General features: G+C 33.7%; 1 protein-coding gene across 6 annotated transcripts in view; it reads left to right on the forward strand.

Annotated features, from left to right (window-relative positions):
• The window catches only part of STXBP5L (syntaxin binding protein 5L), a 252,481-nt gene that overhangs the window by 37,670 nt on the left and 198,865 nt on the right, over positions 1–15,946 (forward strand). For all 6 annotated transcript variants that reach the window (XM_081030031.1, XM_081030026.1, XM_081030027.1 and 3 more), the window contains exons 3-5: positions 608–705; positions 10,189–10,270; positions 14,080–14,180. In XM_081030031.1, the coding sequence (XP_080886157.1) occupies positions 608–705; positions 10,189–10,270; positions 14,080–14,180 (281 nt within the window). The remainder of the gene's footprint in view (positions 1–607; positions 706–10,188; positions 10,271–14,079; positions 14,181–15,946) is intronic.

A 15,946-nucleotide genomic window follows, 5' to 3' on the forward strand; every position in this document is an offset into this window, starting at 1 on the left:
AATATTACCTTCACTCAATAAAGTTCCTTCATATCCCTTCACAGTCAGTTCTGCTCAAGTCAAACACTATTCTGATTTTTTTCACCATAGTTTAGTTTGCTTGTTCAGAATTTAATATAAATATAATCATACTATATACACTCTTTTGTGTATTGGTTCTTTTACTTAGCATAATGTTTTTGAAAATTTTCCATGCTGTTGCATCTGTCAGTAGTTTTAATCTTTGTACTCTTGAGTAGTATTCCATTCTATGAGTATACCAGTTTTGGTTTTTGATTTTCTTGTTGGACACCTGGGCTGTTTTAGGTTGTTATGTATAAAGTTGTTAGGGACATACTTATATAAACTATTATACATATATGAATATATGTTCTTCATTTTCTCTGAGATATATATATGTATTTCTAGGTCATACAACAGGTATATGTTTAGTTTTATGATAAATGACATTTTTCCAAAGTGGTTGTGTCATTTTACTCCTACCAACAATATTTGCTAGTAGTTTTCTTTAATTAAAAAATTATCATTCTAGTCATTGCATAGTGGTATCTTGTAATTTTAATTTTAATTTTGCTGATGACTATTTTTACCATCTGCTCTCTTTCAGACAGTTCGGCATGGTTTTCCTTATCAACCTACAGCATTAGCCTTTGATCCAGTTCAGAAAACCTTGGCTATTGGGACAAGAACAGGTGCTATACGAATGTATCCTTAATTTTTGGTTCATTATTTGCTATATTAATACCAATTATGTTTCCTTAAATACTCAGGTTAGTGAAATAATTATGACCAAATAAAGTTTACTGTTTCTTTAGAAGTGAGTAATAATTGCGAAACCTGCATTTTCAAACTTATAGGCATATATTTAATGTCTGTGACATAAATGTGATGTACCTTCTTTAGTTCCTGATATTGGTAATTTGTATCTTCTCTTTTTTCCTGACCATCTGGATAGAAGCTTATCAACTATATTGATTTTCAGAAGAACCAACTTTTGGTTTCATTGTTTTTCTGTATTGCTTTCCTGTATCCTATTTCATTGATTTCACTTTGATCTTTTTATTTCCTTATTTTGCTTAACTTTTGGTTTAATTTGATATTTTTTCTTAGTTTCTTAAGGTGGAAACTGAGGTCATTGATTTGAGAACTTTCTTCTTTCCTGAAATATATCTGTAGTGCTGTAAATTTCCTCCCAAATTTTGTTTTAGTGTCCTCCCATTTTTTAAAATTAAACTTGTTATTTTGAGTAGTTGTAGATTTAATTGTAGTTGTAAGAATTCATACAGAGAAATCCCATGTACTCTTTACCTAATTTCCAATAGTAACATATTATAAAACTGCAGTGTAATGTCACAACCAGGTTATTGATATTGATGCACTCAAGGTCCAGAACATTTCTATCATCACAAGGATTCCCCATGTTGCCGTTTTATAGTCATACTCTATCCCTCCAATTTTCCCTCTCCCACACCTGACTGCTGACAGTCACTAATTTGTTCTTAATTTCAGTAATTTTACCAACTTAAGAATGCTATATAAATGGAATCATACAGTATGTAACCTCTTGGGATTGGTTTTTTTTCACTCAGCATAATTCTCTGAAGATTCATCCAAATTGTAGCGTGTATCAGTTCATTTCTTTTTTATTGTTGAGCACTATTCCATGGTATCAATATATCACACTTCATTTAACCATTCACTTATTGAAGGATATCTGGTTTCTAGTTTTTGGCTATTATGATTAAAGCAACTATGAACGAACATTTGTGTGTATGTTTTTGTGTTAACATAAGTTTTCATTTCTTTGGTATAAATGCCAAGGAGTGCAGTTGAGGGGGTTGTACGGTAGTTTCATGTTTAGTTTTATAAGAAGATGCCAAAATATTTTTCAGAGTGGTTGCAACATTCTACATTCCCACCAGCAGTGTATGAGTGATCCTATAGCCCTGCGTCATGACCAGCATTTTGTGCTGTTTTATTTGTTCTTTTATTTCAGCCATTTTGATAATTTTGTAGTGATATCTCATGTATATATACACATATATACATATACATGTCATATATGCATATATATACATATACATATCATATATATATATATATATATATATATATATATATATATACACATATCTACATATGTATTCTTATATATTCTAAATACTAGTCCTTTATCAGATAACTGTTTTGCGGTTATTTTCTTCCAGTCTTTAATTTGTCTTTCACCCTTTTAATAGGATCTTTCAGAGACCGGTTTAACAGCTTTTTCTTTATAGATTGTGCTTTTGGTATCACCTCCTAGAACTTTTCCTAACCCTGAATCTTAATTACTTTCTTTTATTTTTTTCTAAGAATTTTGTAGTTTTACATTTTATATTTAGGAACAGGTTCTATTTTCAGTTGATTTATTTGTATTGTCTTTGTCTGTTTTGGTGTTGGGGTAATACCATCTTCAAAAGGTGACTTGAGACATGTTCCCTCCTATTCTGTTCTCTGGAAGAGATTCTGTAAAATTAGTGTTAATTTTTTAAGTGTTTGTGGAAATCTCTAGTGAAATTACCTGGGCCTGGTGATTATCGCATGAGAGATTTTATGTTACAAATCCAACTTATTTAGTAGTTATAGGGTTATTTTGGTTTTCTATTTTATCTTAGTTGAATTTTGGTAGTTTGTAGTTAGTCTTACTAGTGGTTTATACATTTTATTGACTTTTTTTTTTTTTTGAGGAACCCACGTTTGGTTTAATTGATTTTCTCAATTTTCTTGATTTTAACACAGTTTTACATTAAATTTATTGGGGTGACATTGGTTGGTAAAATTATATAGATTTTAAGTGTACAATTCTATCACTTCTCGGCCTTTTGGCTAAGATAAAAGTGTAGTATCTGTTCTTAACAGTTTAAGTGTACAATTCTATGATACATCATCTGTATATCACATTGTGTGTTCACCATCCAGAGTCAGTTTTCCTTCCATATATTTCACCCCCTTTACCCTCTTCTACCTCCCCCTGTACCCCTTACCCTCTAGTAACTACTAAACTGTTCTCTGTGTCTATGAATTTTTTGTTGTCTTGATTGTTTCTTCCTTTCAGTTTTATATTCCACATAAGTGAAATCATATGGTTCTCAACTTTTTCTGTCCTACTTATTTTGCGTAGCATGATAATCTTAAGATCCAGCCATGTTGTCTCAAATGGCAGTATTTCATCTTTTCGTACAGCTGAGTAATATTCCATTGTGTGTATATATATATATATATATATATATATATATATATATATATATACTGCATCTTCATTTTCTTGTTTTAATTGAGGTATAATTGACATACAATATTGTATTAGTTTCAGGGATTGACTTAACTTCATTTCCTTCCCTTGCTTATCTTTGAGCTTATTTTGCTCTCTTTTTTTGGTAGTTTTTTGAAATAGTAACTTAGATTATTGATATGATAGACTTTCTTTTTTCTAAGGTATGCATTTAGTGTTATTAATTCTTCTCTCAGCATTGCTTCAATGGGTCCTACAATACACATTTGGATATGTGTATTTTCATTTTCATTCAGTTATGTAGTTTTAAAAATCGCCTTTGAATGTTTTCTTTGAACCATGAATTTTTAGAATTGTTTTATTTGGCTAGTGTTTAGATATTTTCTTGTCTTTCTGTTACTGATTTGTAGTTGGAGTTCATTGTGGTAAGAAAACACACTCTATGATTTCAGTTTTTAAAAATTTGTTAAGGTTTGTTTTGTGGCCAAGGGTATGGTTTGTGTCTATGAATGATCGATGGACTCTGGAAAAACATGTGCATTCTTTCATATTGAGTGAAGTGTTCTATATTTGTCACCTAGATACTGTTGGTTGCTTGTATTGTTGAGCTCTATATCTTTACTAATTTTCTGTCTAATAATTCTATCAAATCTTGAGAATGGAGTAAATTAGATTCTCCAACTCTAATTTTGTATGTATTTGTTTTTCTTTTCAGCTCTATTAGTTTTTGCTTTTTGTATTTTGGAGGTTCTGTGGTTTGGTGTGCACACATTTAGGATTGTTACGTCTTCCTGGTGGATTGGTCCCTTTATCATTATGTAATGTCTTTATTTGTCTCCAGTAATTTTCTTTGCTGAAATCTACTTTATTTGATATTAATATAGCCACTCCTGCTTTTTTTTAATGATGTTTGCGTGGTATATCTATTCTCATCCTTTTACTTTAAACTTACCTATGTCATTGTATTTGAAGTGAGTTTGTTATGAACAGCATATTCTTGGATCATTTTCTTTCTTTCTTTTTTTTTTGTCAGGTACAGTTGACATATACCATTATATTAGTTTCAGGTGTACAACATAGTGATTTGATATTTGTGTATATTGTGAAATGATCACCAAAATAAGTCTAGTTTACAGGCATCATATAGTTACAAAAATTTCTTTTCTTGTAATGAGAACTTTTAAGATCTATTCTCTTACCAACTTTCAAATGTGCAATACAGTATTATTAATGATAGCCACCATGCTGTACATTATATCCCCAGGTCTTATTTAATTTATAACTGGAAGTTTGTACCTTTTGACCACCTTCATTAATTTCGCCCACCCCTGAACCCCAATTCTACAACCACCAATCTGTTCTCTGTGTCTATGATTTCTGTTTTGTTTGTTTTTGTTTTTGGTGGTTTCCACACGTATGCCAGATCATACAGCATATATCTTTCTCTGACTTATTTCACTCAGCATAATACCCTCATTGTCCATCCATGTTGTTACAAATAGCAAGATATCCTTCTTTTTATGGCTGAATAATATTCCAGTGTGTGTGTGTTGTATACCACATTTTTTTAATCCATTCATTCTTCAATGAACAATTTAGTTTTTTCTATATCTTGGCTATTGTAAATAATGCTGCAATGAACATAAGGATGTAGATATCTCTTCATGATATCATTTTTTAGGGTATATACCAGAAGTGGAATTGCTGGATTATATGGTAGCTCTATTTTTAATATTTTGAGGAATATCTGTACTGTTTCCCATAATGGCTGTACCAATTTACATGTCCACAAAGAGTACATGAGGGTTCTCTTTTCTCCAGACATTGCAAACACTTTTTGTCTCTTTTCTTTTTGATGACAGTCATTTTAACAGATATGAAGTGATATCTCATTATGGGTTAGATCGACATATCCCTGTTGATTAGTGATGTTGAATATCTTTTCATGTACTATTTATATGTTTTCTTGGAAAAATATCTATTCTCACTTATATGCGGAATCTAAAGAAAAGAATAAGTGAATGAACTAATCAGAAACAGTTTTGGGGACAAAGAGGAAAAACTGAGGGTTGTTAGTTTGTTCTTTTTCTAATTCTTTGAGGTGTAAAGTTCGGTTGTTTATTTGAATTCTTTCTCTTTTCTTAATGTAGGCATTTTTTTACTATAAACTTTCCTTTTAGGACTGCTTTTCCTGCATTCCATACATTTTGATATGTTTTATTTTCATTTTCATTTGTCTGAAGATACTTTATAATTTTCCTTTTGCTTTCTTCTTTGGCCCATTTGTTGTTTAGGATTTTGTTGTTTAATTTTCATATACTTGTGAATTTTTCACTTTTCCTCCTGTTAGTAATTTCTAGTTTAATACCATTGTGGTCAGAAAAGATTCTAGATGTGGTTTTACTCTTCTTGCTTCATATGTGGCCCAACATATGATCTCTCCTGGAACATGCTCTGTGTACGCTTGGGAAGAATTCATATTCTGGTGCTGTTGGATGGAATGTTCTGTATATGTCTGTTAGGTACATTTGATGTATAGTGTCATTCAAATCTACTCATTCCTTATTCTGTAAGAATGATCTCTCCAACATTCAAAGTGCAGTATTTAAATCCCCTACTCTTATTGTATTGCTATTTATTTTTCCCTCCAGTTCTGTTAACATCTTCTTTAAATATTTAGGCTCTTCAATGTTAGGTGCATATATATACTGGGGGTGACAAAAAATGTATGCAAGTGGACACTTTGGTCAACATTGCTCAAGTAATATTTCACCATAATCAGAAGTGTCTGGATTCTGATAGTAACTACTTTGAGCACCTCTTGTAATTGCAGAAGGCAAACATGACTTATGTTCATCTTTTGTTATTGGTATATATTGAGTATTACAATTTTAATACAGTTTTCCTTTCTTAAAATGTGTGTTCAATTTTTGGACATCCTCTGTATTTATAATTGTTATATCCTCTTGATGAATTGGGGATATAATTGATGTGTATCTCTATATTGGGTTATTTTTTCTATTGTGACTGATTTTGATTAAAAGTCTATTTTATCTGACAAAAGTATAGGCACTCCTGCACGCTTTTGGTTACCATTTACATGGAATATATATTTTTCATTCCCTTCAATTTCAGCCTACATGTGTCTGTAAAGCTAAAGTGAGTTTCTAGTAGACAGCATATTGTTGAATCTTGTTTTTTAATCCACTGAGCCACTTTGTATCTTTTGATTGGAGAATTAGTCCATTTAAAATGTAAATATTTGAAACAATTAATGATAGGTAAGTACATACTATTGCTATTTCTTTGCTTTCAGAAATGTTTTAGTTTCTTTTTTCCTTTCTTCCTCTCTTACTCTTTTCCTTTGTGATTTATTTTTTTGTGTATGTTGTTTGTGTGCTTTAATTCCTTTTTCTTTATCTTTTGTGTAACTACTATATGTTTTCTCTTTGTGGTTACCATGAAGCTTACATAAAACATCTTACAGATATAACAGTCTATTTTAAGCTACTAACAACTTACTTTCAATCACAAAACCCAACACTTTTACTTCCCCTCTCCAAACATTTTATGGTATTGTCACTCTTTACATCTTTTTATATTGTGCATCCATTAACAAATTATTGTAGCTATAGTTATTTTTAATTTTATTGCCTTTAGATTTTATAATAGAGGTACAAGTAATTTATATACCACCATTACAGTATTAGCATATCTGGATTTAACTACATATTTACTGTTACCAGTGAGTTTTATACTATTATGTGTTTGTGTTGTTACCTAGTGTTCTTTCATTTCAACTTGAAGAATTATCTTTAGCATTCTTGTAATGGTAGGTGTAGTGGTGATGAACTCCTTTAGCTTTTTTTTTTTTTTTTTGTCTGGGATGTCTTTATCTCTCCTTAATTTCTGAAGTACATTTTTGCTGGATGTAGTATTCTTGGTTTTTTTCTTTTACCATTATGAATATATCATCCTACTGTGTCCTAGCCTGCAAAGTTTCTGTAGAAAAATCCACTGATGGGCTCATGGGGTTCTTTTGTATGTGATGAGTTGTTTTTTTCTGACTGCTGTCAAAATTCTCGTCTTTGACCTTTAACATTTTGATTATAATATGTCTCATAATAGTCATATTTGGGTTCATCTTGCTTGAGTTCCTTTGAACTTTTAATTTTTTAATTCAAATTTTTATTTGTTTACATTTAGGTACTTTTTTGTATTATAAAGGAATTTTAGCATTGATTATTTAACATATGGTACAAGAAATTTTATGTAACAAATAGTTAGAAAACACAAGAACAGATACAAGGTACAAGAAATTTTATGTACCTACCAGTAGCAAATTTACAATGTTTACACATCATAGAAAGCCAAGAATTCTTCGTTGTTGCAAATTCGTCATAAGTTCAACAAAACTGATGATCATATTCCAGGGTATTATTTTGCATACAGTATTGTTATTGATTTCTAGAGTTACACTTTTAACCCATAAGCATAAATAAAATAATTAAAAACATTTACATAGATATGGAATTAGTACTACCCATGTATAATGCACATCCTTATTTTTCCCTCACAAATTTGTGCTAAAAAGTATACATTATACATGGCAAAATATGGTAATTTCAAATAATTTGCCTTCAGTTTTGCTGATTTTTTCTTCTGCATGATTAGGACTGTTATCAAAACTCTACTAAATTTTTCAGTTCTGTTATTGTATTCGTCAGCTCTAGGATTTATGTTTGGTTCTTTTTTATGGTTTTGATTTCCTTTTATTAAATACATTTTGTTCATGAATTGTTTTCATGATTTTGTTTATTTGTCTATCTGTGTACTCTTGTATTTCATTCAGTTTCTTTAGATGATTATTTTGAATTCTTTGTCAGGCAAATCATAGATCTTCATTTCTTTGGAGTCATTTGCTAGAGTTCTGTTAGTTTCCATTGGTAGTATCAAATTTTCTTGAACTGTGTAGCATTGCATTGGTGTCTGTGCATTTGTGAGAGGAAACACTTCTTCCAGTCTTTACAGACTGGTTGCAGGTGATAAAGACCTATGTTTGCTCCCTGAGTTGATAAGATTACCTCTTTAATTGCAGTTGTATTAGGTTGGAGATGGTTATGAGGCTGTCACTGGGTCTGCAGTGGGGTCTGTGGTTAGTGGGTTTGTTACCAGGGCTGAGGCTGGGTGGATTCCTTCTAGTGCCTGGGTGGATGCAACTGCCTCCAGTACCTTGTTCAGTAGGGTGGTACTTGGACAAGAGTCCACATATGAGTTTCTCAGACGGTGAGCCTATTACCAGGTAAATTATCTGCCTCCAGGTCCCTGGGAGGACTGCTGCTTAATCACCTAGTAAGTCCCTGAGTGGGCAACACTGACCCTGAACTGTGGCTGTCAGGGCTGTTTCAGATTCCACAGCCAAGACTGAGATTCACAGACCTGGCTCTGCAAGGCATGGATCTGAATGTTTTCCCTCCAGGTCACTGAATAGGCTGGATTGGTCCCTGACCATGACTAGAGGGGCTGGAGTGGCACATAGGGCCATTCCAGGATCTCCTGTGGTACAAGTCATGTTTCTCTCTGGGTCCCTGTGCTGGTAGGAATGCTCATGGTTTATAGCTTGGAGGGGCTGAAGCTGATTATAGGGCCTTTTGAAGGTCTCCAGGAATACTCACAGGAGTGTTTCCTGCTGGGTCCCTGTGGCAGCAGGAATATTCACAGACTGAAGTTGGGTGGGGCTGGAACTGAGTTTAGGGCCCGCTTAGAGTCTCCAAGGTTGCAGACAGGGATGTTTCCCCCTGGGACCCTGGACCCTCAGGACTGCTGGCTGACTATGGCTGTGAGAGGGCTAGGGCTATGTATAGGGCCCTTTCAGGTTCTTCAGGGAAACAAATGGGAGTGTTTCCTTCCTGGTCCCTTTTCCAGTAGGCCTGCTTATGGACTATGGCTGGAAGGAATCTGGAATAGAGTATAGGGCCCTTTCAGGATTTCCAAATGGGAGTGGCTCCAGCTATGACCTTGGACCCTCAAGACTTTTGGCAGACCGTGGCTGTGAGGAAGCTGGAGCCACGGATCTCTGGGAGCACACAGATGGAAATTTATCATGCTTGGTGCCTGTGCCAGCAGGCTGCTCATCAGAGCAGCTCAGCATAGATGGGGTGCAGGGCCTGGTCCCTTTCAAAATTTGGGGGGCTGCAGATGAAAGTGTCTCCTATGGGGTCCGTGTGCCAGCAGGATTGTTCATGAAATATGTCTGGGATGGTCTTGAGCTCTGTTACAGAGCCATTTCAGAATCCACAGTAGGACCAAATTTGTCAGGCTTACCTCCAGGGACTTTGAACTGCAGCAAAGAGGGGCTGGTTCAGAGGCCTCATGCAGTTCCACAGCAGGGACCCAGGTCTGTATGCCTATTACCTGATGCATCCTCTGGGTCTCTTGGTGTATGGCATTTGCTCATTACAAATGCAAAGCCAAACAAGGCTATAGCTGAGTTCTCATGGGGGTACAGAGCTATTTCTATTTCTGTAGCCAAGACCACAGTCAGTGAATCAGCCGCCTGGATGTGAGCCTACCTTCTCAAAATGGCTCTCTTTATTCTTGGACTGCATCAGGATTTCACAGTCTCCTACTTGGATCTGGAAGCTCCCATGAAGGCACATTTGCTTGTGTATGGATGCCAAAATATTGTTTTTGAGGGAGGATCCATGTGATGGATGTCTTATTTGGCTATTTTGCTGATGTCCTTGCCATGTAATGTAATTTGCATCAACAAAGACTAAGATTTTTTTTCAACTGTTCGTTTACAAAAATTAGGATAACTAAAAAGCAAAACATCAGCTATTAAGTTCGTTTCTTCTTTACTCATTAATATTAATGCGAAGTAAAATGTTAGAATCCTTGACTTTTACTTGCATTAGACTCGGGAGACCTGGCGTTGATTGTTATTGCCAACACGAAAGCGGTGCAGCGGTCCTGCAGCTCCAGTTCTTGATCAACGAGGTAAGGATTGGTTTTTTTTTTTAATTAATTAATTTATTTATTAGTTTCAGGTGTACAAAACAAGGCAATACTTAGACGTTCATCATCCACATCCCTCACACTGTGAACCCCCCTCCCCCCATCCACTATCCCTCCGACCTCACACTGAACCATCACATTATATATATAAAATTATAGTTGGCATTCATTAATGTTTAGCTTCTGGTATACAATGCCATGATCAGGTATCCACAGTATCCCTGAGGTGGTCTCCCAAATAGGACGCATGTCCATCGGATACCCAACAAAATCTTTACAACATTATAGAATACCTTCCCCAAATTAATTTTCAAAAAAACCCTGAGGCCGTCTTGTGGTTACCAGCTGCTTCCAAATCCCTTCACGGTAAGGATTTTTTTTGACTATTTATCACACACACACACGTACACACACATGAACTGCATCTGTTGATGTAATCTTTTTATATTATGATTCTAAATGCTTGAAAATATATATGTATGCGTTGTGATTGTGCAGCGTAATTTATAGATTATTTAAATTTTTTTTTTTAATTTACTAAAATCCTTTGGTTGCTTGCCTGACCACTAAACTTTCTTTCTACACACTTTTCTCCCACCAACTTAAACTTTATAATGCTAACTTCATGTTTTGTCTTTATTCCTTGAAATAATCTTTTCACTTACTTACCTATGGGCTCTTTTTTTCTGTATATAATGTGGACTCGTTGGTATATGTATGCATTTGTGTTTATTTGTGTGCCCATAGGTATTATGACAGTTGGCTGCCAATCCTATCACTATTTTTATAGACCTATGGTGATGAGGCACACCCTACAGAAAAATTATGCATTTATAAAGTTCGGAAAGGTTGAAGATCTTCCATTAGTTGAAGGCTACTTTAATGCCTTCTTTACTCAGATTTTTATAGTAGATCCTTGAATCTTCTAGAGTTCTTTTGTATTAAGTGAGACAGTCAGTGCAAAAATTCTTTAAGAGTTTGTGCCATATAAAATCTGCTAAGGTACTTAGCAGAGTAAACCCAGTAACTTGAGGGGAAAAAAATGAGGTACCACTGGTTGCTTTCTTACGGTAAGAACACGTCTCCACATTTTATTCCATGTCTCCATATATTGGTGTATATATCTCTGTAAAAATTTATAATCGTAAGCATGAATGAAATGGTTCATGTAACTTTGTATCAGAGATTCCTGAGCCATGAAAAATTTATGATATTGACAGATGTCCATTTTTTACTTCTCTTGGCTTAAAATCTTTCTCAGAAGGCTATGAGATTCTGTTTATTGACAAGCTTAGCATATTTTACCTTGTAGGGATTCTGGCTATAGGGCTATAGGATTCCAAAACGAGAGAGAGAGAGAGAGAGAGAGAGAGAGAGAGAGAGAGAGACATAAGCAAGAAAAGGGAAACACTCTTAAAACATTTTATTGTAATAACTAGTCATTAGTATCTAGTATGACAACCTTTTTGAAGTCTCACTGTTACTCTGTAGCTCCTAGATGAAAGATCTGTCTTTTGTCTTATGCATGGATGTGTACTGGCAGGCATAAATTGTTTCCCAGTGTTTCCTCTGGGTTGTATCCTCTGAGAATTGTCTTCAAGGCCCTAAGTTTGCCTCTGTGTTGCATAACTAAGAATGTATAAAGACAAGCCTTCAACATCCTGTCACTGTTTACATTGTTTATCCCAAACTACTTACCTTTATGTACCTCACAAGTTCTGTACCTTTTTCTAAACTTCCCAGTTTCTGACCTCATGAGTGGTATTTTTCTTCACAATTTTTAATCTTTTCATAGATCTTCTTTTGTAGTTTTTCTTGTAGATTCACTTTGCTTTTGTAAATGAGTCCTAGACACCCCACTGATATGCTTACTCTCATGTGTCTTATATCTCTGTTGGTGCTATTCTGCTCAGTGGTTCTGTTCACTTCCCTTCAATGATAAGTTACCTCCCAGTTTTGTCATAGAAGTAATAGTACTATTTACTCCCTAGATGTATTCAGCTATTGCACTAAAATATTATTGACACATGTTGCTTTATTTTAATTCCATTGCCTTTGGCATATTATGTCTTTTGTATGGCAAATAACTATTTACTGTGGAGAATGCTTTATTAATTTCATGTACCACATTTTATCCTCACCCTATCTCAAGTGAATTTCCACTTTCCTGAGAAATGAGATCAGTATCCTATATATCAAAAATAATTGTAGCTCATCAAGCACTTCCAAGCAGTCCTAATAATTTTGTAGTTTGTATATAAGAGACATTTGGGAGTAGTTTACGAATGAAACAGGAAACAAAAATAAAAATTCTCAAGGCATGTATAAACTACATTTATTGCATGCAATGTAATTATCTGAGTTCATGTTACAGTGTATATATCAATGTATACCTTTTTGAACATGTTTATTTTTTATTTTTGTATTTATATACAAATATGCAAGTTATATAAATTTTTAAAGGTTTTAAAATGGATGTATTCTGATTATGATTGATTTTTTTAAAAGCCATTCTTCTTTGAGACTAAAATCACAGGTACAGAATATAAAGAGAATCATCATAGGATACATGAGTATTTTTGTCTTAGGAATTGTTATGGAAGAGCATTTAGATTCCTATCTTCTTTTCTCCTCTAATTCCTACAGAAAAAATAAATTCTAGGAATTTCAATATAGTTCTTCATAGCATCTAAATGGGATAATCATTTTGATATTTGTGATTGATGTTATACCCTATGAAAAGTTACTTGTGACAGTACTTTGCAAGATATGAAAATAATTTTAGGTCAACCATGATTCTGCAAGATCACTTTTACAGAATATACTTGATACTCTAGAGTAGCTTCAGCCTCTGATAAAGGGCAAGCATTGACATTTTTAGCTAGGAAACTTATAATAGTAAAAGTTCTGACATAGTTTAAGATGATATTACTGAATTCACTGAAATAAATAGTTTAAACATATGTATATGATTATATATATGTATGTATGACACCATATCTATCATCTATCTATCTATCTATCTATCTATCTATCTATCTATCTATCTATCTATCTATCTATCTATCTGGAGTCATATATGGCAGCTAGTTATCTGTCCATGTAGTGTCTGCCATATTTAGAAGTAGAAAACATCCTATTGTATTTGGAGGTTGCATATAAAAAGAATCTCAGTATTATTTTTGAAGTTATACTGAATTCTAGTTGGAGAAATGTTTTTTTTATTATAGATATTTTCTTTATCATAGATGAAGCTTCTTGAACTATAAAACCAAATTAAATTATACTAAATAAACTTTTTAGGAAGAATATATACCCTCCAACTACAGCATATAGAAAATTCTTAGAAATGGAGAATTTTTATATGACCAGATTGGATTTTAAAACTGGGTTGGATATTTGCTTCTCTGTAAAGCTGCTGTGTAGTATTAATATATGTATGAATAGTAGAAACAAAAAGATTAAACCAAGTTTTCCCCAAAGAAAATGCAGAAACATTTTAATAGTCACAGTGATGCTTACAATAATTTTTCCTTAATATGGTATATGCATATTCCTTGCGCTAGTTATCCTGACCAATCTGTATGCTATAGTTTACTTGCTTCTTCTACTCCAGAATTCTTTGCCTTCCTGATTGAAGTTTGTGCAGTAGACCTTCCTTAAATTTCTAGGTTACATAGGTACAAATAACATCAAGCAGGGAAAAATTCAGTAAATTAGCTTGTTTTTGCTTCACAAAAACCCCTAAATTAAGTAAATCACTTGCTTAAATTGTCTTCTTTTTGTTCCAGGGTGCTTTGGTCAGTGCAAGTTCAGATGATACACTTCATTTGTGGAACCTTAGACAAAAAAGGCCAGCTATTCTTCATTCTCTTAAATTTAACAGAGAACGGTAAGAATGAATGACTTAAAAAATTTCTTAATGTACAAGAAACTTACTTCCTGAGCAAGTTTTGGACTAACTTTTTAAAATTTCTATGTTATTAAAAATTTGAGATATAATTCACATGCTATAAAATTCACTCTTTTAAAGTATACAATTCAGTAAGTTTTAGTATATTGACAAGGTTGGGCAGCTATCACCACTCCCTAATTCTGAAACATTTTCATCCTCTCTTTTCTCCTCCAAAAAAATTCCACACCCATCAGCAGTGATTCCCCATTCTCCCCTTCCCCAACCTCTGGTTTTTTTGAAAGACTTTTTAAAATAGTCTTAACAGCTAGAAATAATTTAATGTTTATGCTTGTTTTTATAATTTATTTTCCTAGAAAATTCATAATTGATGTAGATTTAGCCAGCTACTAATGGGGAATTTCTAACCTTTTTTCCCCCTTGCTATAAACCAGCTCTTTAGCAATGATGTGATTTTTTCCCTAGGCCAGGATGCTAAAAACCCTGACCTAAAATTTAAGAGTCAAGTAAATAATAAACATATTTCTATACCTTTTGATCATAGCAGTTACTTTCTATACTTTCATCCTTTTGCTTAAATATTTTTTTACATAAAATACTGAGGCAAAGGTTTAGATATCCAAAAATGTTGGTACTAACTGCTGAGGAACACTGCATATCCAAAGTTAATGTTTAAGGTGGTCATTTGACTCAGATTTGTATCCCTATTTTATTTTATAGAAGATTTTTATTTAAAAATATAGCTAACACAGAAGATTATATCAGTTTCAGGTATACACCATAGTTATTCAACATTTATACACCTAAAGAAGTGATCACCATGATAAGTCCAGCAACCATCTGACAACATACCATGGTATCACAACATTATTGACTATATTCCCTATGGTGTGTAATACACCCCCATGACTCATTTGTTTTTTATTTGGAAATTTGGACCTCTTATTCCCCTTCACCTCTTCTCCTTTTATTATTTTTCAATTACAGTTGACATTCAATATTATTTTATATTAATTTCAGATGTACAGCGTAGTGGTTAGACATTTATATAATTTAAGAAGTGATCACCCTGACCATGCTGGTACCCACCTGGCACTATACATAGTTTTTATCATATTATTGACTATATTCCTTATGCTTTATTTTACATCCCCATAACTTTTTTGTAACTACCGATTTGTACTTCTAAATCCCTTCACCGTTATCACCCTTCTGGCCAACCACCCTCCCATCTATCACCCCAACAAAACTAGTACCCATCTGATACATAGTTACTGCAATATCACTGACTATATTTCTTATGTTATCTCCTGTGACTATAACAACCAATATGTACTTCTTAATCTCTTCCCCCTTTTCACTCACCCCCTCAATCCCACTCTCATCTGGCAACCTTCAAAATGTTCTCTGTATCTATGAGTTTATTTCTGTTTTATTTGATTATTTTGTTCTTTAGGGTCCACTTATAAGCAAAATCACATTGCATCTGTCTTTATCTGTCTGACACATTCCACTCAGCACAATACCCACCGGGTCCACCCGTGCCCCTGCAGATGGCATGAACCCATTGCCTGCTATGGCTTGGCAATATTCCATTGTATCACCTACTCTATCCATTCATCCATTCAGGGACATATGGTTTCCTCCATACTTTGGCTATTGTAAATAATGCTACAATGCATGCATAGATGCCCATTTCCCTTTGAAGTAGCGTTTTGGGTTTCTTCAGATAAATACCCAGAAGT

This window comes from Rhinolophus hipposideros (genome assembly GCF_964194185.1).
Source record: "Rhinolophus hipposideros genome assembly, chromosome: 2".
In the NCBI taxonomy this organism is placed as follows: Eukaryota; Metazoa; Chordata; class Mammalia; order Chiroptera; family Rhinolophidae; genus Rhinolophus; species Rhinolophus hipposideros.